This window comes from Lonchura striata, chromosome 2, assembly GCF_050655825.1.
Source record: "Lonchura striata isolate lonStrDom1 chromosome 2, ASM5065582v1, whole genome shotgun sequence".
NCBI classification, from domain to species: Eukaryota; Metazoa; Chordata; class Aves; order Passeriformes; family Estrildidae; genus Lonchura; species Lonchura striata.
In genome coordinates, this window is record NC_140704.1 from 105362283 (window position 1) to 105389732 (window position 27450).

Here is a 27450-nt window from a genome sequence, read left to right on the forward strand (position 1 = left end):
TATCTCAAGAATCTGTGTCTGCCACTGGATAATCATTGCTTACTTCAGATCAGCTGGGAAAAATAATGTTCATTCTTGTTCAACAGTACAATGTTGTCAATATTTCTACTAGTGTCTTTGCCTTCAGCTTGTGTCAGCATCTTCAGTGTGTGATTTTCAGGTACACTATGAATGGTGGAGAAAGATTTTAAAGTACTTCTGGATGTCAGTGGTTGTTTACACAATGTTGGTACTTATCTTCATCTACACATACCAGTTTGAGTCTTTCCCTGGGTTGTGGAAGAACATGACAGGCCTGGATGAAAGGAAGTAAGTGGTTTTGATTAATTTTTTATTTGTGCCTTTTATCCGAGTTCAGTGTGATGGAAGGATCTGAGAGAAGTCTTCCTTCTTATGGGAGAAAAATGTCATGCAGCCATTCTCAGGCATAGCTGATTTTTGGCACTTAGTTATGAAGCCGTAGATTTATTGATGTAACCATAGAAGTGAGCAAGGCCAAGAGAGGAGCTCAGAGTTGTATTTTCTCCAATTGGCTGCTTAGGTGTTTGGATTGATTCTGTTCTCAGTACAGTGCCAATACCTGTCTTACCCACTTTGACCATAAGAACCAGATCCAGGGAAAGATTAAGGGTAGATCTGCAGGATGTTTGGAACTGATGAACAATCCCCTTATTTTCTATTGCAAATAATTTGTAGAAATGTATCATGGAAAGAATATTTTGTGTGAAAAGGTGCCTTAGTGGAATTTTTTTTTTTCCAGACTAGAGGACCTTGGTTTAAAACAGTTTTCTGTGGCTGATCTATTCACACGCATCTTTATCCCCACCTCCTTCCTACTGGTGTGTATCTTACACCTTCACTATTTCCATGATCGGTTTCTGCAGATCACTGATTTAAAAGCTGTAACCAGCAAACAGGACAACACTATTTACAGGTAAGAAGCAAAGTAAATGGAACTATTGATTATCTGTATGGAAATGCTGTTTCTTACTACCTTGTAATGCTCACTTTTCAGTAGATGTTATTTGCCTTTGTGATGAGTACCTGACTTAAAAAGAAAGTGCACAGTGTCCAGCACCCCACTACAACCAAAGTATCTGTCTCTCCCCATTTTCCCCTACATACTGAACTTTCTCATTTTAAGATACAGATTCAAAGGTACTAATGGCATTTATATATTTATTTAATTGGCTTTGACCTTTACTGGGAGTTAGGTGCTCAATTACTGTGCATTCCTATCAGTAATAAGAAATACAGCTGTTATTTTGGGTCATTCCTTTATTTTCAACATCCATTTTGGGGGCCACAGGAAGATTTGGATATCTGTGGAAAACACCATATCTGCATTGAACAGTTAGGCCTTTTTGTAAAGTTGAACTTCAGACATGGAAAAATTCTGAGTTTGTGGTTACTTTTCATAGTACTGACCCTTGGCTATGCTAGACGTTTGGTGATTTCATCCAGACTTTCATTAGCATTTTTTCATTAATCTGGGACATCACTTTTCCAGCGGTCAATTCTTACATATCTTCCTGTGTAAAAACCAGTCTGGCCTAGGATCCTGAGCCAGGAGTATAAGAGGGAAATGGTTATGTAATACATAGTGTTATATTATGCAATGACAACTATGGTCATTCCTTGAAGAAAACAATTAATTTAGACCCACTTTTAGAATGTTCACCTGTCTAGTGATAAGTGTATCTCACCTGCACTTCTATGAACAGAGCTAACTGCATAACACTGCATAGACCACAGGGAATAATGCCAGTTACTTAACAGGGAGTTATGTTCTAGGTTATGCAAGATTTAAAAAGCATTTCAGGTATTTTTCATACATTCAATTTGATATGAAGTTGCTTCACAGTATATGGTATAAGTTTGTGCCATGAGATTAAGCTCCAGTTTTATGGAATGCTTCCAGTTTCTGTATTTGAATAATTGTTAAGACCAGAACAGATCAAACTTGATACAATTTCCTAATAAAGATGTGAAGGCATTAAACTTAACTCTTAAATGTCTGTCCATGTAATAACTCTCCTGTTGCTCTTCTTGAATTGTTAAATGTGATGGTAGATTTAAGGGTGCTTTTGTAATGGCCTGTGAGCAAACTTCCCTTGCCCACAGTAGACTTTTGTGCAGCAGTAGGTACATGTTAAGAGCTCAGAATTGACCAAGTCCTGAAAACAGAGCCCAGATATGTGTCTGAGCTGAAATGGGGTTGTTCCTGGGCTGAGGCATTTGGAGGAATGCTTTGCAGTTTGCAGTAACTCCAAAAGCTCTCTTACAACCCAAAGATTGCACTTGTGCTGAGTAACAAAGGAAGTTTCCACCTCCCTTCTAATGTGATTCAATAGAAACAGAATAAAAAGAAAAAAACCCTGAGGCACTCATAGGATTTTGATGGGTTCACTTTGCCTGTGCAACCGCGACTTGAAAATCTCTCCGTTACACATGAAAAATACAAAAATATTATACAGCTTTCCAAATGGTGGCATGAAGAGCATTACTGTGACTGAAGTCACTTTATTCCCGAAGAATGGAACTGCTGATGGTAAAGACACAAAATGTTTTAATACATTGCAAGCAAACATTTTTGCCAGGAATAAGTAGCCTAGAGATATAATTTTGAAAGTGGACATTCATTGTTATACCAGGCTTTTTACTGAAGTCACAGATGAAGAGGATCATGTGATATCATCAGCTTTTTTATCTTGGAATTAGTATGCTATTTCTTTTGAATGTAAATATGTACTAGATTGTATTAAGCAGTCACGTAAGTACCTAAATATTTTTAACTGTTAAATGTTTCATATGTGCTATATTTCTCATTTTGCAGTATTTTCAAAATCACAAATATCACATATCTCCTTTGTTCATCCTGAGAAGTTTTAACTATTATGACCAATACCCAAATCAAAAGAGTTTTCTTGATTTGCACTCCTACTAACACTGCCTGGCATATGAAAATCTAGCCCTTTTCTTCCCTTGATGCAATAAATCAAATATTGAGTATCAACTGACTTTATAGTTCAAAGCTTCACAATAAGAGCTCAGCTGATGTTTGTATTGATGATGCATAAAAAACTAACACAATAACCAACTTCAACTTAACAGTAATGCTAGCAATCAGTTGCAGGGGCAATTAAAACAGATTCAAGATTCATATGTAGGTATAGTTTTCTCTCAAAGCTACTAAAACTTAATTTTTCTTTTTGCTTTGAAGACACTAGCATTCACTTAACAAATGTTTTACCTTTTTAAACTTCTTTTATGCTGCACCTTTGGCACAAAAAAATTAAAGAAACAGAACCTCCATTTTGAGTAACAAGACAGAACTCAGACCTTTTAATAGTAAACTTAAAATAATCACAGCCGCTGAGAGCTCCTCATGAAAGCAATAAAGAAAGCACGTCCAGTTCTGCCTTTGAACTGCCAGGTGTGATTACAGTACTACAGTTGTGTGTAACTGAAGGGTCCTATTGAAATCGCTAAGAATGTTCATTTATTAAAATGAAGCTTCTCATGAGCAAAATTTGCAGAATGAGTTGAAGAGGAAGGGTCTGCCAGCTGCAAAGAGAGGACACAGAAACTAGCACATTGGAATTGGCAGAGTGAGGGACTTCTTACTATTTATAAAGGTGTCAGAACTGAGTGTCTCGGTTTTACATCTGCAAGAGAAAGAAAAGTTCTCTGATTAGTAATTTCGAAATCCATTTCCTTGTTGTACCATGAATTATGCAATGGCAGAGATAAAGGTGGTGAGGTAGATAATTTCTCTGATATGATGCTCTCCTATAGTTACCTTTACATTTTATTTTTAAAAAAGGTTATTTTTTTAAATGGTGGTAATCTAAAACTTAAAATAAAGCAGTAAAGGCTGTTATAACATTTTGAGGATTATGAATATGATCTGGAGTTCTGACTGAAGTTGCATAGATCTAAATGTGTAAGAATTGCATTTATAAGCTTCCTAGACTTTTCACAGCATGGTGTATGTTAAAATTTGAGTGTGTGTTGTTATGACAATGTGTCATAACACATTGGTAGACAGGAAAGTGCATTCATTCTTATTTAACGGCTTTGTTTTCTCTCTCTAATTCATTTCCCATTTTCATCTTCTGCTTTCATCTCCCACCTCATAGCCATGCCAAAGTCAATGGCCGTGTATATCTAATAATTAATAGGTGGGTACTTCAATTCTTCCTTTTCTTTAAAACCGATATACTTTATTTTTTTGGTTACTTCTTAGTTGCCTTAAAGCAAAGTATGTTCTTGCTGCGCAGTACTGTGAAGTAAGCAGGGAGATAATGTTGTTCAGGTGTTGCAGTTTCCTAAAGCTGATGAAGCAATTAATACACCTCTTCTGCAAATTTATACATTGTGAGTTTCTTCTCCCAGCTGAGAATTCTCCTAAACTTTGCCCATGCCTCAATGCAGGAATAATTGGTGCTATTTGTAATTGGCTGCAGACTATAGATTTGGTCGAGGAGGCTGGTTTATCTACCCTTTTTTTGTGCATGGAAAGATGCATGCCTGCATGCGCCTGTGTACACACAAACACACAAGCAGAGAGACACACATCCCTGTCTTTCTCCAAGCATGTAAGAATGGGAATCTGAGGGCCTGTTCAGTTAAATATGTAGTATTTACACAAGTTTCTACAGACTGAAATTTCAGAGTTGGAAAAGGAACACTAAACCCACTGCATGCTAAGGCTGTTAATACATGGGCTGAGTTGGAGGCTGCAGGATCCAAACTAGAAAAACTGCCATCATGATCATCCCTTTATAAATGGCATCTTGAAAACTGTTCAGTAAATTAGATTCCTTTCAAAATACTTGACTGGAATAAATGTGAGCTATCTTTAAGTCATCTCTGAGAATAGAAGGACTTCTCAGTTGTTGTCACTACTGAATATAAACAGAAAAACCAAGAAGATGCGTTGTTTAGATATTTGTGACTACCTGCTCTTACAAGAAGTCAATTTATGAGTCATGTTTATTCTCCTTCTTCAAATGTCATCATATAGTTTGAGTCACTCTTACTAAAAGTTCACCAGACCTAGAATCTGTTAAACACACTCCCTTAGCCTGTGTCTAAAGGAGTGGTGAGGGCAAGCACCTTGGCTAAGGCAGGCAAGCTGGTAGATTTAAGATCAAGGTGAATGGCCAGGAGGCAAGGAAGGGCTCTCACCCATGGGCAGTCAGAAGCATGAACCAACAATTGAAGGTGAGGATCAGATCTGGAATTGGTAAGAGGGTAGTGAGGCCCCAGCGAGTCCATGGAGATAAGCCAGGTTTGCAGTGAAGGCAGGATGTCAGTCTGCATGTCAGGCTTAGGGTCAGGGAGGTGAGGGAGCAGGCACAGACACAGCTCTGATGCAGCCACAACATAGGGGTGGAGGATTCAGTGTGGAAGCAGCACCCAATGAAAGGAGAGAGACCCTCTGCACCAAGGCTTCCTGGCCTGTTTAATACCCCAACAGGGCTTGGATCCAGGCAGCATATCCCCTTAAGGCTCTGTAAAGGCACTCAAGGTCCTGCCAGTGGAGGTATGGTACTGTGTGCTCAGTTTGAGTCTTGAAGACCAAATACTCAGGAGATGGGTCACTAGTGTTCAGCAGAGCAGAAAGCTTTCTGTTCTTAAGGCTTTGCATGGAAGATTCTTGAGAACTTCTTATAGCTAGAAAGTTTCAAGCAGTTCATAAATGGCAAAAAATTATCAAGGACAAAAGATGCTTAATAATGCATCCAATTAATTAATCTTCTGCTCTAGTAAATTGCAGATAGATGACAATACTAGGAACCCAGCCACTGAAATTTCTTTGTTGCCAAAAACTAGATCTATTGGTATACTTCTCATTATTGGTAACCTATTTAATGGACCTGACAGTAAGAAATGCTCTCAGCTAAAAGCAGTAGTGGCTGTACCTTCAAGGCTTGTTGCCTACATTATTATTTAGTTATTTCTCTCCCTTAGGATCAGAAACAATGTTTTCATGCTATATGGGGTAATTTCCCAATAATATGTGGCTTCCAACAATAAAGTCTTATCTCACTAGCTGTGAAGATATATGGGTAGCTTGTCTGAAAAATTCTAAATTACTGAAGTTTTTATATCTAATGCCTCAATGTTGTCAGTTACAATATAATGTAATCTCATTGTGGAAAAAAAAAAAGAAATTGGAAAAACAACCCTAGCAATACATAAGAAAGTTTTGGAAAAAAGATTCCAAATAGACTTAACTTTTCAAACAGTGCACAGGGCATTTTGGATCTCCTAAGTAAATGATCCAATGCTCAAGCCTACTGATACCAATAAAACTAAGCCTAATGAAAACTAAACTCATGCTGAGGCTTTATCAGCTATATTAATTACACATACAGATCTTTATAACCCCATTTGGCTCCTGGATCTCCAGAACACAAATGGGAGTTATATGAATAAGAGAAAGATGAGTCCATGCACACCAAATCATATAGAGTTGCTGTGTTTCTGTCAAGTTTACACTGAGGTAAGTAATTATGTCCTTGATTTACACCAGTGTGAATAGATTTTTTCATTATAGAAGTTACTTGGGACTATACCTCATAAAAATCAATGCAATTACATATATACAAAACTTGTCTGATTATATGGTTATTTTAATTTCATGGTGTACTGCCTTTTAAATGGGCACTGATGGTTTATAGTAACCAGGGATCTCTATAACATTTGAACTGAACTGAAAATTCGTTCTCTTTTCTTTATACATGACCCTCCTATTGGTACTTCATTAGAGTTTTAGGTAAATATAAGTTCGCTATGTCATTTTAGGGAACCTTGATGTTTAGTAACTTTATAGACATTTTAATATCTTTTTAGTGTATATGTTAGCTGATACTTGATTTAGATTTGAAAATAATCAAAGAGTCCAAAAGAGATGATTAGTAGCAGCCAACATGACTTTACTAAGGGTTCAGCCTAGTGAAGAAGAAATTGCTTGGAGATATCACAGCAGCTTCCCAGTATCTGAAGGGGGCCTACAGGGAATCTGAAGAGGGAATTCCTTTTCATCAGGAATTGTAGTGACAGGAGAAGGAGTAATGGGTACAAATTGAAAGAGGAGAAATTTTAGTTAGATATTAGGTAGAAATTCTTTACTGTTGAGTGTGAGACACTGGAACAGGCTGTCCAGGGAGGTTGTGGGTGACCCAGTCCTGGCAGTGTTCAAGGCCGGGCTGGATGGAACTCTGAGCAACTTGGTCTGCTGGGAGGTATCACTGCCCATAGTAGTGGATACTTTAAGGTTCCTTCCCACCTAAACTATCCTATGATTCTGTTTTCAATAGCAAAAGCTACTGAATAAATTCTTGAGTATAAGATTTTCTCAGGTTATTAGACACTCAGGCTTATTGCCAACCCATTATGAATATGGCTAAAATGTGATTATACTTTATTACTTGATATTTTTTGTTATTTGAATGTCTTGTTAAACCTTTTATTTTAGACCACCTCTTCTGCTTTTTGACAATTGGCATAGTATTTCTACTTCAGGATTGTTTAGTCACATTTCTGTAGTTTTTCCTGCATTTGAGACTCAAAAGTTTCCATCTTGAAGAAACTGCAGCTCCCAAATTATTGAAAAATAATTCTGCTTGTTTGAATTTCTCATTAACTGCCTAGCCTATTCTCTTAATTTTTAATGATCAGGAAAAAAATAGATTTTTGGTTTCTTGAACAGCAAAAATCCTAAAATTGGCAGAATTTCCTGTATAAATGGTTGTAAGCCAGAATTTCACATCAAGAAAAATAAATCCCTGAGATGGTACTATGGCATTTTAGAACAGCCTTACAGGTGCTTGAAAGTATGATGAGTGTAATAATTTCAATAGCATAACCAAATATTTAATGACCTAATCATACATTTGCCAAAGGGAGACTTCATTGCAAAGAGTCATATTCAAAGGGAAACAGGTTTTTTTTGCAGCTATGGGAGGTGAGTCCCAACAGCAGAGCTTTGGGAGAAAAAAGAAAACCATAAGAAAATATTTATCTTCTGTGGTAAAGAAAATACATATGCTGAATAATCTCAGGAAAAAAAGGAAAAGGCACCATGGCACTAGAGAAATATTGTTTCTGTGTTAAATTGGTCATATCCCAGTTTTGGTAGTGTAAAGGTTACTGATAGATTTAAATGTAGACTATTATAAATTAAAGAAAAATTCTCTGTGAGATGTGGCAAAGAGAGAGAGAATGAATGGCACTATTATAAAAATCTTTTGAAGGTGCAGCCATGGAATTCCTGCTTTTATTTGTTCCCAAACTGATAGCTAGAAGAAAAATTGAAAATTCTTTGACTTTCCAGGTGCATCTTTTAATTGGAGGAAGGTGGAAATGCATTTACAGTGATAGGTCAAATATTTGTGATGATTCAGCTGCATTATTCAGAGCATGGTACAGCATTGATCATGCTTAGCACTGGTGTGAATAGGTTGCCCCCTTTCCATCTATGCTGCAAATCCATGTTTCTTTATAGAAGCACCCCATGAATGTCATGATGGCACGCTCTTGGCATCAGAAGGCTTCCGCAGATGGAGTAGGAGAATGCTTTATGACTTGTGATGTAGCATGATGTATTTGTCAATGACCTTCTTCTGTAACCCCTCTGTTCTCATCTCCCTTTTTCTTTCTGTTCCAATTACTTTGAGCAGCCTCAAGAAAAAAATACCAAACCACCAAAATGAGTAAGTCCCCTGTGAAGTCATGAAATGTTTCCTCTTAAATAATGTCATTTCATGCTTCTACATCTTAAACTCTGACCATTTTCTCCACTGGGGAAAATGTCAAGTTTAAGTGTCAATACCACTCATTACTAACCATTAGTATCTGAGTGAGAAGTAGTTACTAATACAGTCCAACGACTCAATTTTCAGTGTGTGTTTGGAGAGAGTACCAGAATCATTAACTTTTCTACTTCTATTCTACTTCTAAGGCATTTTCCATGAACAGTTAATTTTTTTCTAATTATACCGTTTGAAAAAAAAAAAAAAAAAAAAAAAAGACTGCAATGTCATTACTCCTCAGTTTGCTGACATGCTACTCTTTACCTACAGACTGGTGCACCAAGATGGAAGTCTGCCTGACATAACTATGATGAATCTAACAGCCAGCAGAGAAGAGGATAAAATGCTGGAAGAGGCTGGTGAGAAAAGAATGGAAGATCCAGAGGGGGAGGGAGGGAAAGGGAGGGTCAAAAAAGGAAAAAAAGAAGAGAAGGAGGATGAGGATAAAGAAGAGGAAGAGGATGATGATGACAATGAAGACAATGAATCAGAGGAAGAAGAAACTACAGGTAAGCTCTGCAGAATGCAAATTTTTCCTTCCTCAGTCTTAAGTCATAGTGTCAACAGGTGGTTTGCTACTGGTCATCCCTGTTAACTTCAATCACCAAGTTTTGCTTCTAGTTTCACTTGCAGTCTGTGTCAAAGAGCCTGAACTGAGCAGATGGCTACTTGTCAATTATTCAGCAGGCTACAGGCTGTTCTTGGGAAAAATTGTACTGTAGGGTGCTGAGAGGAAAAAAATAACAGAAACCCAATGCCCATTTCTTCTAGGTGGTCTGCATTAGATTATTTGAAGGCTACCCCAAATCCTAAGTACTTCTTTAGAGTAGTAGAAGTACTCCTTACAACCAAGAAAATAATACACATACATATTTAATATCTGATACTCCATGCTTTCAAGATACCTCTCCCTAGAAGTCCCAATGGCTTTGCTTCATTATTTATGTGTACATTAGTGTAATATTTTTCACTTCTGAATATGGAATATGTAATTGATGCCAGATGAACATAAAAAAGTTTAAGGGCAGACATGGCTTATATTATCATCCTTGATATTGTTAATATGAACTTCTAAAATGAATTATTACAATAACTTAGCTTGTAATATGAGCCAAAAGTGAAACTAGGAAAGATGATTTAAGACCCAAGGAAGCTGTAATCTTTGGAAAGGGCCTACTACAAATTTAGTTACTAATGACAATAATCACTGGACTGTGACGCCTAAATAGGGAGAGGATCTTTGTCAAGGCAAAATGGCAGCACTTCAGGCTTAGTAGCCCTAGTGAATCAGGGAATCATTCTCGAGATCATTGAGTCCAATCATTAACCCAGCAGTGCCATATCCACCACTAAACCATGCCCCTAAATGCCACACCTATACATCTTTTAAATACCTTCAAGGATAGTGACTAGACCACTTTCCTGGACAGCCTGTTCCAGTGCTTGAACCTCAGCTGAAACAACTCACCTTTCCTGGCTGGAACAGCTGTCATCACAGAGGTGGTCATGGGCCATGGAAACCTTTATTGGCAAGCTTTCATACTGTCTGTGGGGGGTGGGGGGTCTGGTGCACTCCAACCATCTCAGCTTGTTGGGAGGGCTTTGGGAAAGAGACCTGGTGGACATTACTCTGTGCAGTGACACATGCAAGCAGGGAAGTGGGGAGCTGCAGCTGATGTTGCTTGGAATAGCACAAGGGGATCCATCGTTAAGCTGCACATGGCATTAATTTCTATTGGAGTTATACCATTTTTACAGAGCCATGTGGCTGGAGCTTTGACATTAAACACGTTCATGTGTGCAGACTTCACTACAGAGTGTTGCACAGTCTTTCAGTGGATGCAGTCAGGCCTGTGTTTTATTCCCTGTGTGTGTATTGCCTGGCCATGCTAGACAGAACACCTTATCTGCCTGTTCCACTTAACTGGCACTGTCTGGATACATCCTGCATGATGCAACACTGCAAATGAAAGCAAATGCAATGAAAGAATGAGTGAGAACATCTAACGCTGTAAAGACTTATTTTAAATACTCTCATTGTGCTTATAAAAAACACATGTAAGATTAGAGTTCTGTAGCTTAATTAATTTCTCAAGTTGAATTACATGCTTACAGAATTCACATCACTCAGCATTTTTATTAGGATTTTCTAAGTTGTGTTTGGAGAATAAAGGCAAAGGGAAAAAATGGAATTTAATTGTGAGGTGTTCCAGAAGTCTACTTTTTCACACATATGTGCATGTGTTATTCACACAAATATGCATGGAGTAATCATCTTGGTGTGCTTTGTATATAAAATAAAGTGATAATTTGAAATAATTTCATAAAGAAGGTGGTAACTCCTTTGCATTTTTACCAGCTTAGATAGTAATTTGCTTTGGTATCACTTCCAAATGTTTCCATCTCTGATATAAAGAATGTTCTCACAGCATGCAAAATCCCTCCTAATCTCAAAAATGCTTCTGAAACCCTGAATACAGTGTGAAAACTCTATATTAATATGTACCAGCCAGATGAAACAGTTTTACAGCCAGCCCACAAGCAAAGTCATCATTTAGAGAACACTGTTCATCAAATATTTTGTCATGTACACTCACGTGTATGCTCACATGTAACAGGTAATACCACAAGCTTGCTCACTGGAGTACTATTTGGGAGGATGGCTTTTTTAGCCAAACACCCCTGTGAAGGGATAATTTCACCCAGCTTCATGATCTCTGCTTGATAAAGCTTTTTCAACTGAGGGAAATATTCGACTGGGCTACAGTTTGTCTGTCTTGTCCTGTGAAGGCACAGGTCACACACTAAGAGGCTGTGCTGTTTTCAAGGCAGTTTAGATAATTCTGACATCTGAATATGTCTATAGTACAATTGTCTAAACCCTTGTGACAGGAATCCAAGTCCTAGTGTGCATGGATTTCTTCCAGTCTGGCTGAAAAACTTTCTGAGTAGTAGTAGTAGTAGTAGTCTGTGCTTTCTGAAAATAAGCTGGGTCCATAGCTTCCAAGCATCAAAAAATTTTTTAGTTTTCCAAGCTGGAAAAGGACCAGGGCTGGAATTAGTTCCTGAGTGAGATCTCTAAGCTTAGGTCCAAAAATTCTGGAGGATGAGAGTCCAAAAAGAGCTCTGATGAGAGGAATAAAAGCACAATTGGCAAGGGAGGCCACCACTGCTGCTTTTGAAGTGTGGAATCCTTCCAGGGAATGTGGGTCAGAAGGGAAAGCACCCCAGCTACGTGAGTTTCAACCCCACTTTTAGTTAGTTAACCACTGAGATGTGCCTTTATCCTTCATCTTATCTTACTCTAAGGCTTACAAGAGAGACCTTCTGTTTTTGTCCTTACAATGGTTCTGCTTGTACATCCCTGCAGACTTAAGGAACAAGTGGCATCTGGTGATTGACCGCCTTACAGTGCTGTTTTTGAAATTCCTGGAGTATTTTCACAAGATGCAAGTCTTTGTGTGGTGGCTGTTGGAGCTGCATATCATCAAAATTGTTTCCTCTTACATCATCTGGGTCACAGTGAAAGAGGTAAGTAAACTCCCACTGTCAAACTCTTACACAGCATGTCAGCATCTGCCATGTGGTTACACACCCAAGTGTAGGGAGAAGGCTTCTTCCTGTCAGACCTCACTGAAATTGTGGGATCCAGCTGGGTCTGTTCACCTGATGGGAAGCTGCCTTGACATCTTCCACATTCTCTCTGTTTCAAGAGTCTCAGCCCCCACCTTTTCTCCAGGTATTCAAATTTTATTAGTCCAATTCTTTGGATTTAAGAGACATACTCCCTCTCCAGCTCAAACTGTCTGTGAGCACCATCTAAGGATGGAAGGCATAGAAGGACTGGGAAGGTAAATATAAGAAAATTGCTTAGACTTGGTCTGGTGCTTAAGAAAAAGAATGTGGAACTATGCCTGAAGAAAAAGGGAGAAACACTTTCAACTGTGTTTTAGTGTGGGCAATGTGAGTTCTCTATGTGACAAAGCTGTTTCTTGAACAGGGTAGTAAGACAGGATTCACTAAAACCAAAAAGATATCACTTTACTCACTTCTTTTTTTTTTCTTTTTTTTTTTTCTTTTTTTTTTTTTTTTTTTTGTGGGGGAGAAGTCAAGAAGAAGGTCAGTTGCACAGACACACAGATCTGTGCTATCTCTGTTTCATGTGTACTAAAGCAGAAGAAGCTGCCCGTGGTCCTTTGTATTTCATGTCTGTTGATAAGGAAGACATGGAGTAGTATTAATATTATGTGGGTGGTAAATTCCTTTCTAAACCTATGGTAAAGTTTCTCCTTCTTCACTTACTACTTTGTGTCTGTGTTATTGTGGGTATTGTAATTTTTTTCAAGTGTTTTCCTCAAAGTTTCTTCATTTCCCTTTTTTTTTTAATGACTCTTTTTTTTGTCTGCTGTGGAAAAGGTCAAATTTTCTCAGTTCTTTTGTTGCTCCATGTAATTTCTGTACTGTTATTGTATTTTCAGGTGTCTCTACTTAACTTTGTGTTTTTAATTGCCTGGGCCCTTGCTTTGCCATATGCTCAGTTTCGCCCACTGGCATCAAGTATCTGCACTGTTTGGACATGTGTGATTATTGTCTGCAAAATGTTGTATCAGCTCACATCTATTGATCCCAAGGATTTTTCCAGAAACTGTACATTGGTGAGTACAAATGTGTATTTAAAAAGTTTGACTGCTGCCTTCTTCAGTGAATGAGAACAAAAGGAAGCATATCAAGTACAAAAATGACAGTTCACCTGATGTATTATTTATTGTTGTTTATCATACCCTTCCCAAGGAGTCTTAAAGTCATGTTTTATAACTGTTGCATTTTCTTTTTAGCCAGGAGAGAATGAAACTAAGGTCAATTTAGAAGAGCTGAAAACCTCAGTGCTCTACAGTGGGCCAGTTGATCCTTCAGAGTGGGTTGGATTGAGAAAATCTAGTCCCCTTCTTGTGTACTTAAGGGTAACTTTTTTCTTATCTGTATTCAGATATTTTCTTATTTGTGATGAAAGTAGAATTGTCTTTGAAATAAATAATCTGTCACAAACACAAAAAAAAAGTAATACAAACCATTGATAATAGAGAAGTACAGAGGGAAAGGGGCAACAGAAAACCACATCTGTTACACAGAACATTTCCAGAAGGGATCCAGTAGCAATTAAGGTATTCTTTCATGTAGAATTATCACTTTTGGACTCTACCATCTGTTAAAAGCTCTTTAAGAAATGTGATATTTAAGAACTCTAAGTAATTAAGAGGTACATGGCTTTCAGGTACCAAAGGACTGATGGGTCTAATTGGAGTAATTGCCCTGAATGACAGTGTGTGCTAGAAGTTAATATTTCTAAGTGCTTATTCCTTACCCACAGTTTAGAAAACATAATGAATTAAGAGAATCTTTCATTCAGACATTACTAAATTGATGTCTTTTGTTTTTCTTCTTGGTTTTGGTTTATGCCTGTGAGCAATGTTTTATTATTTCTTTCTTGATTAAAAAACTTTATTTACAATGAAAATGTACCAAGTCCTGGGGAAAACCATACCTCTTATTAATTTAAATAATCTCCAACATTCTATATGCACAGTATAAGGTTGACAGAAAACATAAAAACCCCCGTGGCACCTGTTTCAGGATATTCTTGTCCTAAATATCCCCCAGAGAACACAGATCTAGAGTTTGCCACTTCTGCTTCAGTTATGGCTTCCTTGAGGAACTTACTCTGAGCTGGTCTTTTTAACCAGCTTTTGGAGTTAGTCACTACCTCTCTTTTATTGAGCATAGGGCAGATCTCCCTTCTGAGATAAATAAAAATCAGTTCATAGCCACCCCTGACTGCAACCTGGTCAATCTGGCTCAGAAGGAGCCGTGCCTGAGAGAAGATTGACAGACTGTTCATGTGAAAGAGTGCCTAGGTTAAATTTGCTCTACCCAACATCTTTGTATTGGAAAGCTAGTGTTTGACAGCTAAACCTCTGCAGATGACTTTTGTGTAGGTTTTTATCTTCTAGCTCCTAAAAAAAAATCCAAAAAACAACAAAGAACCGCAAAACCGTAATACCTCAAGAGAAGCTATGAAATATGAGAGGGCACACTGATGATGTTTTCCATCCATTCATTTCCACAACTAGTTTTTACTATAGTATTTTTTAAATAATGTCTTTATATGTGTCTTCTGGATGTCTGGATGATTCATCAAAATCCAAAAATTGGTGTGAACCTTAATTCGTTTCAATCATAGTAGCTGGGAATAGGTGCCAGTGCATTTTGGAGTGCAGAAGTCTTCAGTGATAACATAAATTTGAATATTAATGAGTTTATACTAATCAGAAAATTTTGTATCTTTTTGTGGCTTTGACTTCTATTTTAAATTCTATTGACTGTGTCTCCCATAGAATAACTTACTGATGCTGGCTATTCTGGCCTTTGAAGTTACAATCTACCGTCACCAAGAATACTACAGATGTCGAAATAACCTCACCGCACCTGTGACTAAAACCATTTTCCATGATATTACAAGAGCACATCTGGATGATGGACTTGTAAACTGTGTCAAGTATTTCATAAACTACTTCTTCTACAAGTTTGGTTTGGAGGTAAATACCTCCAATACTTTTCATTAGATTAACATTCCAAACCTTTTGAATATGTTATTCTTGAACAGTAGCTTGGGTTGTGTTTGATATCTAGAGGCATATTAGTCATTATTCATGTTAGTCATCTCTGTTCCCTTACCTTGTCTGTTTGTTCATGAACACATGAAATGTACTTTTGAAAAATCTTTCCACTGTCCACTTTCCACTCACTGTCTAACAGTGAGTTTTCACAATTTTCTATGTCCTATCTGAAGGAGGCAATTCCCAGAGGAATGCATCCTAAATTTAATCATAATGATGCTCTTGACCTGTCTGTTAAACATTACCACCACTGTGATCAATGGAGTAAACTGTTTGCAGCCATCTGAGGATTAAGCATGAATGAAATTTTAAAAGCCCAGCAAGCTATTTCCTTTGGGAAATAATTTTAAATCATTCTAATCTGGGGAGAGAGAAAGCCAAAATAGCATAGTGGGCTGAATAAATGAAGTTTTCACAAAGTTTCAAAATAATGTTTCATGGAACTGAGTGAAGGGACTGCTTTCAGTGAAGCCAGAGAACAGAAATGCTGAAATGTAGACCCTTTAGAATAATGGAAAACTAAAGCTGTCTTGCAGGAATTGACTGGATTTCTCTATCACCAATAGACATTTAGAAGGTCTAAATGCCCTGTCCATTTCCTACATAAGGAGACATTTTAGTTGTTACCAGCTTTAATAGTTCTTCCTCTTTTCCACATCTGTACATCCTATCAAAATATGTGGCTGTGCAATGCATTCCTTGCTTGGCAACAAGTAAACATTTCACATACTGGCTATTATGACACGGCTCTTTCCTTCTCGTATCTTTAGATATCACATAATGGAAACCTGCTCTAGATGGAAGAGTATAAAAAATTTGGGAGTTTGGGTGGAGGGGTGGAAGTTGCTGTTGGAGCATGTTGGTTTGCACAGGGTTCCTGCAGTCAGACACAGGTACATCCAAGCATTCTGTCAGGATCCACAATAATTTTTTTATTGCTGTGTTGACTAGTCATGAGGTTGTAAAAGTTGTTTATGATTTTTTACTTCATTTCCAGACCTGTTTTCTTCTATCAGTGAATGTAATTGGTCAAAGGATGGATTTTTATGCAATGATTCATGCCTTCTGGCTGATTGCTGTATTGTATCGACGCAGGAGAAAAGCTATTGCAGAGATCTGGCCAAAATATTGTTGTTTTCTAACATGCATCATTACATTCCAGTACTTCCTTTGCATTGGCATCCCACCTGCTCCTTGTAAAGGTAAGGACACCCCTTATGTAAAATTACTGCTAGTTGCTTTTATAGAAAAATACTGGAAAATTGGTTAAGTATTCTGAAGAAAAGGATTAAGTAATTGTTATGAAGTACTGATTGAATTTTTGCATGTTCCTGCCACACAGACTATCCATGGAGAAGTGGCAATGCCAACTTCAACTCCAACATCATAAAGTGGTTATACTTTCCAGACTTTATTGTGAGACCAAACCCTGTCTTCCTTGTGTGTAAGTATTTTAGCACATTGTTATAAAGTGTATGTCCTTTGCTTAAATCATCTGTACAGTGGAATTTGAAGCCAGCCTTTCATTTACACTTCAGCAGCAAGATGACAGATTTTTTGGGTGATTGAATACTAAGCATGGCTTTGGATGTAGTAGAAAAATTCACAGAGTTAGTACTTTTTGCATCTATTTTTCCTGTATCCCTTTTCTAATTAATTTAATATAAAAATGTATTAATATTTCCCCTTTTCTCATTTATTTCTCCATAAAAGTCGTAGACAATGACAGGTAAAAAACCTAATTAATAAATTTCAATTCAGAGTTGAATGCATTGGAAACCACTCAATCTGGAGGTTCAGAGTGTGGGAAAACAGTCTGGTAACTACATTATTATACAGCGCAACTCTTCTTACACCTATGTTGATGACTGAATTTTTCCTTGCAATCACTACTTTCACCTAGATGACTTCATGCTGCTTCTGTGTGCGTCCTTGCAAAGGCAGACATTTGAGGATGAAAATAAAGCTGCAGTACGAATCATGGCTGGTGACAATGTGGAAATTTGCATGAACCTCGATGCAGCATCTTTCAGCCAGCATAATCCTGTTCCTGACTTCATTCACTGCCGGTAAAAACTGAATTTTAAACACTTGGAAAATATAGTGCTTCCTTTTCATAAAGTTCACTAGGCTAAAAGTCATTCTCATAGCTTCCAATTTTACTTGGAATTTGTATTCATGTATGTTTCCATCTAACATACTGCTCTATGAGAGAGCAGATAGTTAATTTCTGGATAATCAGCATCTGGTTTAGAACAGGGTGGATGCAAACACATCTTCCCAAAACTGATGATTGTTTTAAGTGCTCTCCTGAGAAGTTCAGTGAAAAATTTGCCTGAAAGCCTGCACTCACAGAATCATAGTGAGTTTGGAAATCATAGTTTACTTTGGAAAAGACCTTTTACGATGATTAAGTCCCACCACTGTTTTAGACAACCAACACATTGCAAAATATTCATCTTTAGGTCACAAGTTCTTGCATGCTATCTGTGCACATGTGGATTTAGAAAGATTGAGAAAAAAGAATAGTTTGGCTGTTAGATTAACCCTCTATATTTCCAACTCCAGAAAAAAATCTTAGTGCTCAAATCTGAGTTTTACTCCATGAATTCCCAGTGGGGCAGCATTTATGGTAGACTTAAGTGCTCTGCTGTTTCCCCCCCAAACACAGATGTTTTAGCAAGAATCTATTGTAGTCTACAATTTCCCATGTATGTGTTTAAATAAAATTATCAGTTGTGTCCTGCTAAGTTGTTGTCTAAGCACAATCAAAATAATACTCTAAGAGACTGTCCTTTGTGCTATTTCATCTAGGCATAAAAACCATAGTGTCTTGGAAGGACAACTGACATGTCCTGTTCCTGAGCATTGCATACAAGGTTGTTTAAGAAGGTGAATAACACATAAAGGGGCAGAGCTTCAGGCAGTCTGTTCTGAACTGCCTTCAAACAACGGAACTGTTCCATTGTGGGATCATTTCAGAAAACACAGATTAGCTCAGCTCTTCTAAATTTTGCTGGACATTGGTCTTATTTGAAGTTGTCTCTGAAAGTTTGTGCAGTGTCACAAGAGTAAATGGAAAGAGTAATATTTCTTAGCTGTGGTGTTCTGTCAGACTTGATCTGTAAATGCATGTAATCAACAGATGTCTGAGTATGACAGGAATACAAAAATGTCTAGAACTAATTTCCATAAGGATCTCCCTTTTGATGACAAACTTAGTTCTTTTACGAGACAGTGGTATTACTAGAAGTCCTATTCAAGATCTTTAGGATGATCCTGCTATTTCTATTACATGGAAACATTCAATTGACTCATTTGTCCAGAGACTTATAGTTGCTACTGAGCAAAGTTTGAACAATTCTCCTCCTTAAGAACTTCCAGTCTACACAGTGGACCCAGTGCTCTAGATTCAGTAACATAAGCAGGAAGGGAGAAGTATTAATCTGTCTTCAAAAGGCTTCATCAAGTGAGAATGCTTTCTAAAAGATAACTGACAAATAGGGCTTGGTTGAGAGGAAATGTAGTGGAGACTGCCAGAGTTTTTCTCTTGCCACTTGAAGTTGTGTCCATCCAAAGGCTGACGCAGTAGTTGCATTGGGCACACTGATGTGTTTTGTCACTGGTAAAAGCCATCACTGGTTTCTGACATAATAATCAAATTTTCCTCCCTAAGTCCAGAAAAAAAATCATTCTTAAAAAACTCATAACTGATGGGAATGTGTTTTAAAGATGTCTTCAGAAGAGAAAATTACAAGAAAATCACTGTTTTTAAACAGCCTCTTTTGGGATTTTTTTCAATGTTCTCTTGAATCTGATAGGTAATTCTGGTCATCTGTGTAAATATTCCCAAATTGAAAAACATGAAACTTTGAAACACAGAGGATATTTGAAGATTTGGGGTGGTAATTTGAGTCAGGAAAGCAAAATTCAAGCTGAACTGGCCTTCTGTCCCTCCACAGTCCTTTGAGTTAATTTCTGTGGTTTGGTTCATGTGCATGGTATACATCAACTAGAAGCCATTGGTGGGAGGACATCCACTCAGACACACTGCTGGGTGTGTGCTCACCAAGGAGACCTTGGAGAGGTGATTAACAATATGGATTAACAATATGGAATCATTTAATTGGGAGTTTGCAGCACATACTAGAAAGAAGGTGATTGAGAATACAAAAAGCCCCAGAAAATCAAAGAACCCATTAGTGGAGGTGAGCTGAACAAATAAACTGCAATCACTTTATATTTGTTCCTCCTAAATGTCAAAAATCTGTGAAACCATTTCATGTGACAGTTTTATGTTGTGTGAATAAGGAGAAGAAAGAAAACAAGGCAGAGAAAGAGAAAAGAACAGGGATATTTTTGTTTGAAAAAATGAATCAAAAATTACTAAAAAACCCATTAATTAGCACATTCCAGAACAAAATATATTCCTGTTTATAATACCTTTTCTTGTAGATATTTGGGCGGGGAATCATGGAATCATAGACTGGTTTGCATTGAAATGGAAGGGACCTTTCATTTCAAATGAAGATCATCTAATTCCAACCGTCTAGCAAGAGTAGTGACATCTTCCACTAGACCAGATTGTTCAAAGCCCCATCCAACCTGGCCTGGAACACTTGCAGGGATGGGGCATCCACAACTCCGGGTGACCTGTTCCAGTGCTTAATTACTCTTTGAGTAAAGAATTTCTTCCTAATATCTAATCTAAATCTCTCCTCTTCTAGCTTAAAACATTTCCCCTTGTCTTATCCCTGTATCCCTGTGTAAACGCTTCTCTTCTTTTTTTATAGGATGTGTTTAATTACTAGAATACCACAATGAGGTCTCACCAGAGATTTCTCTTCTCCAGGCTGAACAACTCTCTCAGCCTTTCCTTATAGGAGAGGTGTTCCATCCCTCTGACCAGATTCTTGGACATCCTCTGGACTCACTCTAACAGGTCCCTGTCTTTTTCTGACTGAGGACCCCGGACCTGAGCACAGTACTCCAGATGGTATCTCATGAGAGCAAAGTAGACTGGGTGAATCACCTCCCTTGATCTCTTTTGAAGCAACCCAGGATGCAGTTGGCTTTCTGGGATGTGAGTGCAAATTGTCAGCTCACGTCCAGCTTTTCATCCATGAGAATCCCCAGTCCTTCTCATCAGGGCTGCTGTCAATGAATTCCTGTCCCAGCCTGTGCTCATGTCTGGGATTTCCCTGACTCAGATGCAGGACATTGCACTTGGACTTGTTCAACTTTATGAGTTTCATGAGGGCCCATTTCTCAAGCTTTTCCAGATCCCTCTGGATGGGCATCCCATTCCTCTGTTGTGCCAACTGCATGATTCAGCTTGGTGCCATCTGCAAGCTTGCTGAGGGTGCACTTAATCCCACTCTCTGTGTCACTGATGAAGATATTGAGGAGCACCTGTCCCAGGACAGAGCTCTGAAAACCATCACTGGTTTCTGACATAATAATCAAATTTTCCTCCCTAAGTCCAGAAAAAAAATCATTCTTAAAAAACTCATAACTGATGGGAATGTGTTTTAAAGCTGTCTTCAGAAGAGAAAATTACAAGAAAATCTGGACATAGAGACATTGTCCCCAAGCCTCTGACTGCATCCATTCAGCCAATTCTCTATCCACTGAATAGCCCATTTGTTAAATCCATGGCACTCCAGTCTAGAAAGATAAGGGTGTTGCGCAGGACCATCTTGAAGGTTTTGCAAAAGTCCAGGTGGATTGCATTTCTCCATATGTTGACCTTATAGACCACTGCAGTCATTCCATCATAAAAAAGTTGCCAGAGTGGGCAGGCACAAGTTTCCTTTAGTGAAGCCATGCTAGGATCACCATCTTGTCTTGCATATGCCTTAACATTGCTTCCATGAAGACCTGCTCCATGGTCTTCCCAAACACAGAGGGAAGGCTCACTCATCTGTAGTTTTACAGGTCTTCCTTCCACCCCCTTTTAAGCTATAACTTCTCTCTCTCTTTTTTTTTTCTTTTTTTTTTCTTTTTTTTTTGTAGTGTTAGCTGTATGAATGTGTAATGGGAACATGTAGGATGGTGTTCCTAAGTATAAACAGACCTTCCTTTAGTAGGAACTGTATAATAGTTCTTGCATTCTTTAAAGTATCTTACCTTTCTTTGAGCTTTTAAGTGTCTCTTTCTTTCAATGCTTTCACTACAATATAGATTATCCCAGGCTTTAGATTACATTATTTTTGAGAGGTTACATTGCACATATACAATCCTAAATGCCTAATTTGCTTCAAAGAAGCACCAGTAGATAGACCAATAGATGACAGTACCTTAAGGTGACTGAATATTTTATTAAGAGTTATAAATCTTTAAAAGAAGGACTCTCAAGCTCTGGGTAATCCACTGAACATCTACCTCAGAAGAAAATGTGTTTATCTGGCCTCCATCCAAGACAATTTGGAACTGAAAGGGCTTTGTCTAAAAATGTGTCTTGTGCTTTTCAAGAGAAGTTTGAGAATGGCCTAAACATTTAGTAACATGGACAAGAACTTGGTTCAAACCTTATCCAAGCAAGTGAAATTAATGATGGCATTTCTCCAAAAGTCAGTCAGAAAGAGCCAAACAGTAAGAGAAGACAACCTGGTTATGAATAAATTATGAAGCAGAAGAAAATATTTTTACAAAAGTTGTGCTTGGTGTTCTTGTGTTTTCTGAAAAGCCTGATGTGTATTTACTGTTATGTAGAAGAATGGCAACTGCAAACCAAAGCACCCTTTCTGAACTGTCACTTTGCTTGAGAAGACACTATTTGGTCACTGTTCTAGTAGACATGGATAAAAAACGTTTAACTGCAACATAAACAATGGCAGAAGAAGAACATATTTCCAAAATGCTTCATTTTCTTCTCTCTGGAGAAATACTTGAGTTCAACATTGATAAATACAGTCTAAGTAAGAGATTTCCTGAAATTTTCTTGTCTTTACACCCCCACACTTCCCAGGGGATATGTGCTTGACCCCAAAGGAGTGCACATCCAAAGGACTTTGAAACAGAAATAAGAACAAAGAATAGAAATAGGAGCTTTTAGAATGACACAGGATTTAAAGCAACCTCACTGAGAATAATCCTTTCCCACAGTCTCTAATGCTGGAAAATTCTCATTTCAGTTCCCAAACAGTTTTTAGACATTCACTTAGACATTGTCAGGGAAAAAAAACCTTGGGACTGTAATCTGTTTTTTTCAGCCTAGAAGCAGAAATAGTCATTGAAGTGTCTCCTTTAATACCTGTACTCTGGGAACCATCATGAGGGGAGTCAGCTAAAATGTCTGAAAGACAACTGTAATGCCAGTTTTGGAACTGTGTTCCAACTTAGGTTAGTGAGATAAAACCTGCAAATGAACATTACAGGCTTCCTGTCATATTTAAAACAGATAAATATTCTGTTGCTAAAAAATGAGCCTCAACAAATAACACAATTGTGAATTTTGGTATTTTTAAGGTGGATACAAGCATGAAGGAAGGACTTCACTGATAAAAAATAATCATAAAAGAATATCAGTTCCTTGAGAGGGTGTAACAAAAATAATAGGAACTAAGACCTAGGGATCCACAACACCAGATTTGAAGAAGACCATTGAAATAAGGGAGGTGGTTCTCAGAAGATTAGATGTTGCTATTGGCAGAGGGAAAATCAACAAAACTCCCTTCTGAAAGCTGAAATAGAGCTCCATGGGGAGGGTTTGAGGATGGAATCTGGGTTGGGAACATTAGTAATGTTGAGATTAGAAGGGGAAACAAGCTCTGATGCAGGGTCACACAGGCTGTTAAGAGTGTAAGGAACAGGAGACACGGAAGAAAGAAAAAAGAAATTTGGGAGTAGCTGAAGTTTACTGATCTGTATAGGGATAATATGTCATCAGAGGAAGGCTACAGGAGGAGCCTTGGGGTTATATGAAGGTGGGTATCACACTCAAAGCAGGGGGCTGCTAAGGAAAAACAGTGAAGCAACATAACAGCAGCTCCTCCAGCATGAAGAAACCTTGAGCTGCATCCATCACCAAAAAAAGTTCTCACCAGTGTGTAAGCAGAAGTGTGTTCTTCCCCTATATTTCAAAGGAGGACATTTGGCTGAGGACAAATACCTTTCCTGAAAGGGATTATTGGCTGCAGCATCAGCACCTCTTGGTGCTTGCAGGCAGAGGTCCAGACACTAGGCTGGTCATAGCCAAACACATCGTGTAGCATGCCAGGAAAACAACTACACCTAGAGCAATCTCTCTGCAACAGGCTGGATTATATTACAGTTAAAAATTAATTCCTGTGGAAATAAAATATTGAAACAATCATGGTAAGACAAATAAAACTTTAGAAAAGAAAAGCAGATAATTTGATATAGAGAGTCATCTGAAGTTAAAATAGCATTGATGGATGTGTGGAATGAACTTCAGACTTTGTCTTCCTTGGTTTTGAGCAAATGGATATGGTAATTTTTTCCAAAATGTTATCCAGAGTATTAGTGGGTTCTACTAATGACATGGTTGGAAAATCAGTGGGTTTTATTTCTCATTAATCATTTGGGTTTCTTCTGCATAATTTCTCATTCAGAGGCTGTCATGCCGTAGTCAAAGCCGTAGTCAGATGCTTTTGGTGCACTGGTGTAGTGGCTAATCTTACTTGGATGTGTGATTGTGTTCTTAGCCTCCCGCTGCACCTTCCCACCTTTCTGCATTCATCACACCAGCACTGAGTTGGTTCAGAGGCTAGTTAGACAGAAAAGTATCCATTCCTTCTGTCCTCCCTCGAAGTAAAGAAGCTTTTGCAAATTTTCTTCTTGAAACCATTTCAAAGAACCAAAGTCAAAAAAGAGGCTAAAATGCAGAGCTGAAGGGATGACAAGGGGTGGGACTGTCCCCTTGGGAACCAGCTGTGCACATTTCTTAGGTGTATTGTTAAATATCACATCCTGAGGGGGCCTTTTGCTCTTGATGAATGAAGGGGGATTTAAAGAACAATTAGAAAATTAGAGTTTGGTAGATTTACATTACATTAACTAATGATCTGTGTAGTCTGCAGTGAAAGCATAAAATCACAGTATATGCTATTGAAGATTTAGCATTTTCTCCTGTCTGTGTAGAAGACAGGAGAAACAAAACCCTCATGGATTTGTGTAGGGTATTTTTAACTGTTGGGGTGTCTTTGTCCTTCAGCCTCCCACTGTTGCATTATGATCCCAGACCAAGGAATCTAAATTCCTCACTTCCTAATGTTCTGGGCTTTGAGGCAGAATTTAAAGATTTACTTATGAGAGTGTGTCAAATGATTTGAGAGGTAACATGTAGAGGACTCCCCAGCAAGACATGTATTTGTTCCTGCTCTTACAGAACTTGACCTATCCATGTCAATTAGTGAAAATTAGGGACATGCATGACTCTTTGCTGTAACAAAGATCTTGCATATTGTAACTGAAAGAAACATGATTTCAGGAAAATTTTTATCTACTTGAAACAACTTGAGTGGTTCTTTCTATTGTGTTCAGTGTGGGAACATGTGCTTCTTGGAAAGCACAGAAGTACCTTGGGTGGTTGGTGGTTTACATTGTTTAGGTGTGTTTTGGCTGGCATGTTCAAACACCATTTTTTGAGATGTCCACTCCAAGATGAATTCTTGGGAGCCATTTTTATTGTTGGATTTGCTTGTAACTGCACAGCTATAAATGCTTTCCATCTTAAAGGACTACATCATTTGTCACTTGACACAGTTGTAGTGCCTCCTCCCTTCTGCGAATTTTTTCCATTACATGTGGTTTTGTTGTTTGGTTGCTTTAGAGATGCCCAAGGCTATTATATTTAATGTATATTTTGGATATAAAAAGAACAGGTGCATTTAATATTTTAGATGACTGTTAAAATGTATCAAATGGCTACCATTATAGTGAAGAAATAGTTTGATTATTGTCTTCCTTTTAATATTCTCTCTAATTTCCAGAAGTTTTAATTTAAGAGTGATACCTGCTGCTGACTATGACTGAAGCAAATTCCACATGAATATGCTGGGAAGTTTGGATTGAGACAGTCCTGGTTGTCTCTAGGAGTCAGAGTTCATTTTTATTGAAGAGTATTAAGACATTGCTGGTTTTTGGATCAATTTGATTCTATTTTTGGCTTTTCTCAAAATATATTGATGCATTTTGTTGGTAGCAAAGGACAAGCCTTTTGAAATAGAGCACTGTCAGGAAAGTGATCTGTTCCTAGCCATTCCACACACCAAAAATTATTATTAAAATAATAACAAACAGAGTATTATTTTCTGGAGAAACAATGAGAGCACCATTTCTGGTGTACATCAAGTTAATGAAGACCTCTTCAACTGATATCTTCTTCATTGTCCCAGGGCATATTGATTCTTTGTTAATGTTTTATCACCCAGAACCTAGTAACATCTCCAAAGTCATTATATTTTCAGATTTCACAGGCAGTAGTTCACAAATTTCTTAAATATTTGCGGTAAATAAACATAAAGGAGCTTTCTTTCTACCTTTCATTAAATGCCTCTCCGGTAAAATGTGTAATACAGGCCTATAAATGTAAGACTATAAATACATACTCCTAGAAGGTTCTGAGCCTGAGAACATCAAGCAGCAGGGGCCTTTTTATGTGGCTTCATACAGTGCATTTAGTTCATTTACTTCCTGCATGGTTTGGCTTAGGTATATGTGCACTCCTGTAGCTCTGTCTCCCTGCCTGGTTTCCTGACAAATGTAGTTACACAGCCTGGGTGAACAGACTCTGAAAACACAGATTTGGAATCAAAACATTATAAACAGGAGGAAACTAAGAATTAGTTGGTTTTGCAGTGTTTAACTATATGTAGTATTTGGTATTGCCTTTGGCAGATATTCTTGTTTGAAAGCTCACTGAGTCAATACTAAGTCAATGTTTTAAGGAATCTGAAAACACCAAATTGTTTCTCTCTCTTTCTCACTGTGGGCCAGGCTGATTTCAGATAGCTCCTTCTCAGAGCTTCCTGGAAAACATTTCAGTAAATTCTATCACATTTCTGTTCTGTATAAACCTTTTGCCCCTCAAAATTTTGCAGTTGATCTCCATTAGAGAAAGATATTTTTTGCAGCTGTTTATGAAAACTAGTCATTGACCAGGCTGAATTCCCTAGAAGTTATCAATATATATGGAATTGTTTGCAGTGGCGTACTGCAGTTAGCTTTTTAAAATAGATTTGCTATACTATTTCTCAGACTTCTTGTAATATGATCTCAGACAGCCTTTAGCTCTCATATATGGCATTGCAGATAATATCCCTCTACTGTGAATTTTGGTGAGAACAGGTTTTCCTCCCTTCCATGGCACAAGGCTTGATCCTGAAGCAAGCACGTCACCCTGACCAGGTGTAGCAAGGTGCTTATGTACAGGAAGGAGCTGGAATGAAATGGATGAACTGGGCAGTCCCATGCATGAACCAAACCCCCTTACTGTAGGTGTCGAGTGCCTGCACAAATACTGAGGTGTGAGGACGGCCAGAAGACCTTGGGCACAAGTGTCAGCCAGTAGTGCAGAAAGAGGAAAGATAGCATTGCCCTCAGAAAAAAATGTAACTTTTTCTCCTTGTTTTACTTCTAGGTCCTACTTAGACATGTATAAGGTGATAATATTTAGTTACCTCTTCTGGTTTGTGCTTACCATAATCTTCATCACGGGAACCACAAGGATCAGCATATTCTGTATGGGCTACTTGGTGGCCTGCTTCTATTTCCTTCTCTTTGGTGGGGACCTGTTGCTGAAGCCCATTAGGAGCATTCTGCGTTACTGGGACTGGCTGATTGCCTACAACGTCTTCGTGATCACCATGAAGAACATCCTGTCGGTAGGGAGCTGCTGCCTTTCCTCTGCCCTCTGTTTCATTGGAAGTGTGCACAGTGTGTTGAGTGGTCATTAAAAATCCTTTTTTGGGACTACAGCTTTCTGC

At 38.1% G+C, this 27450-nt stretch overlaps 1 protein-coding gene across 13 annotated transcripts in view; it reads left to right on the forward strand.

The window, feature by feature from the left end:
* Window positions 1–27450, forward strand: part of PIEZO2 (piezo type mechanosensitive ion channel component 2) — a 284271-nt gene that overhangs the window by 203969 nt on the left and 52852 nt on the right. For 9 of the 13 annotated variants that reach the window (XM_077784376.2, XM_085571903.1, XM_085571902.1 and 6 more), the window contains 13 exons: window positions 161–309; window positions 761–934; window positions 4143–4184; window positions 8694–8726; window positions 9096–9334; window positions 12196–12356; window positions 13304–13480; window positions 13661–13786; window positions 15218–15418; window positions 16497–16701; window positions 16842–16943; window positions 17403–17568; window positions 27105–27348. In XM_077784376.2, coding sequence (XP_077640502.2) covers window positions 161–309; window positions 761–934; window positions 4143–4184; window positions 8694–8726; window positions 9096–9334; window positions 12196–12356; window positions 13304–13480; window positions 13661–13786; window positions 15218–15418; window positions 16497–16701; window positions 16842–16943; window positions 17403–17568; window positions 27105–27348 — 2019 coding nt within the window. The remainder of the gene's footprint in view (window positions 1–160; window positions 310–760; window positions 935–4142; window positions 4185–8693; window positions 8727–9095; window positions 9335–12195; window positions 12357–13303; window positions 13481–13660; window positions 13787–15217; window positions 15419–16496; window positions 16702–16841; window positions 16944–17402; window positions 17569–27104; window positions 27349–27450) is intronic. The other 4 variants (XM_085571906.1, XM_085571913.1, XM_085571907.1 and 1 more) reach the window with 2 other exon arrangements.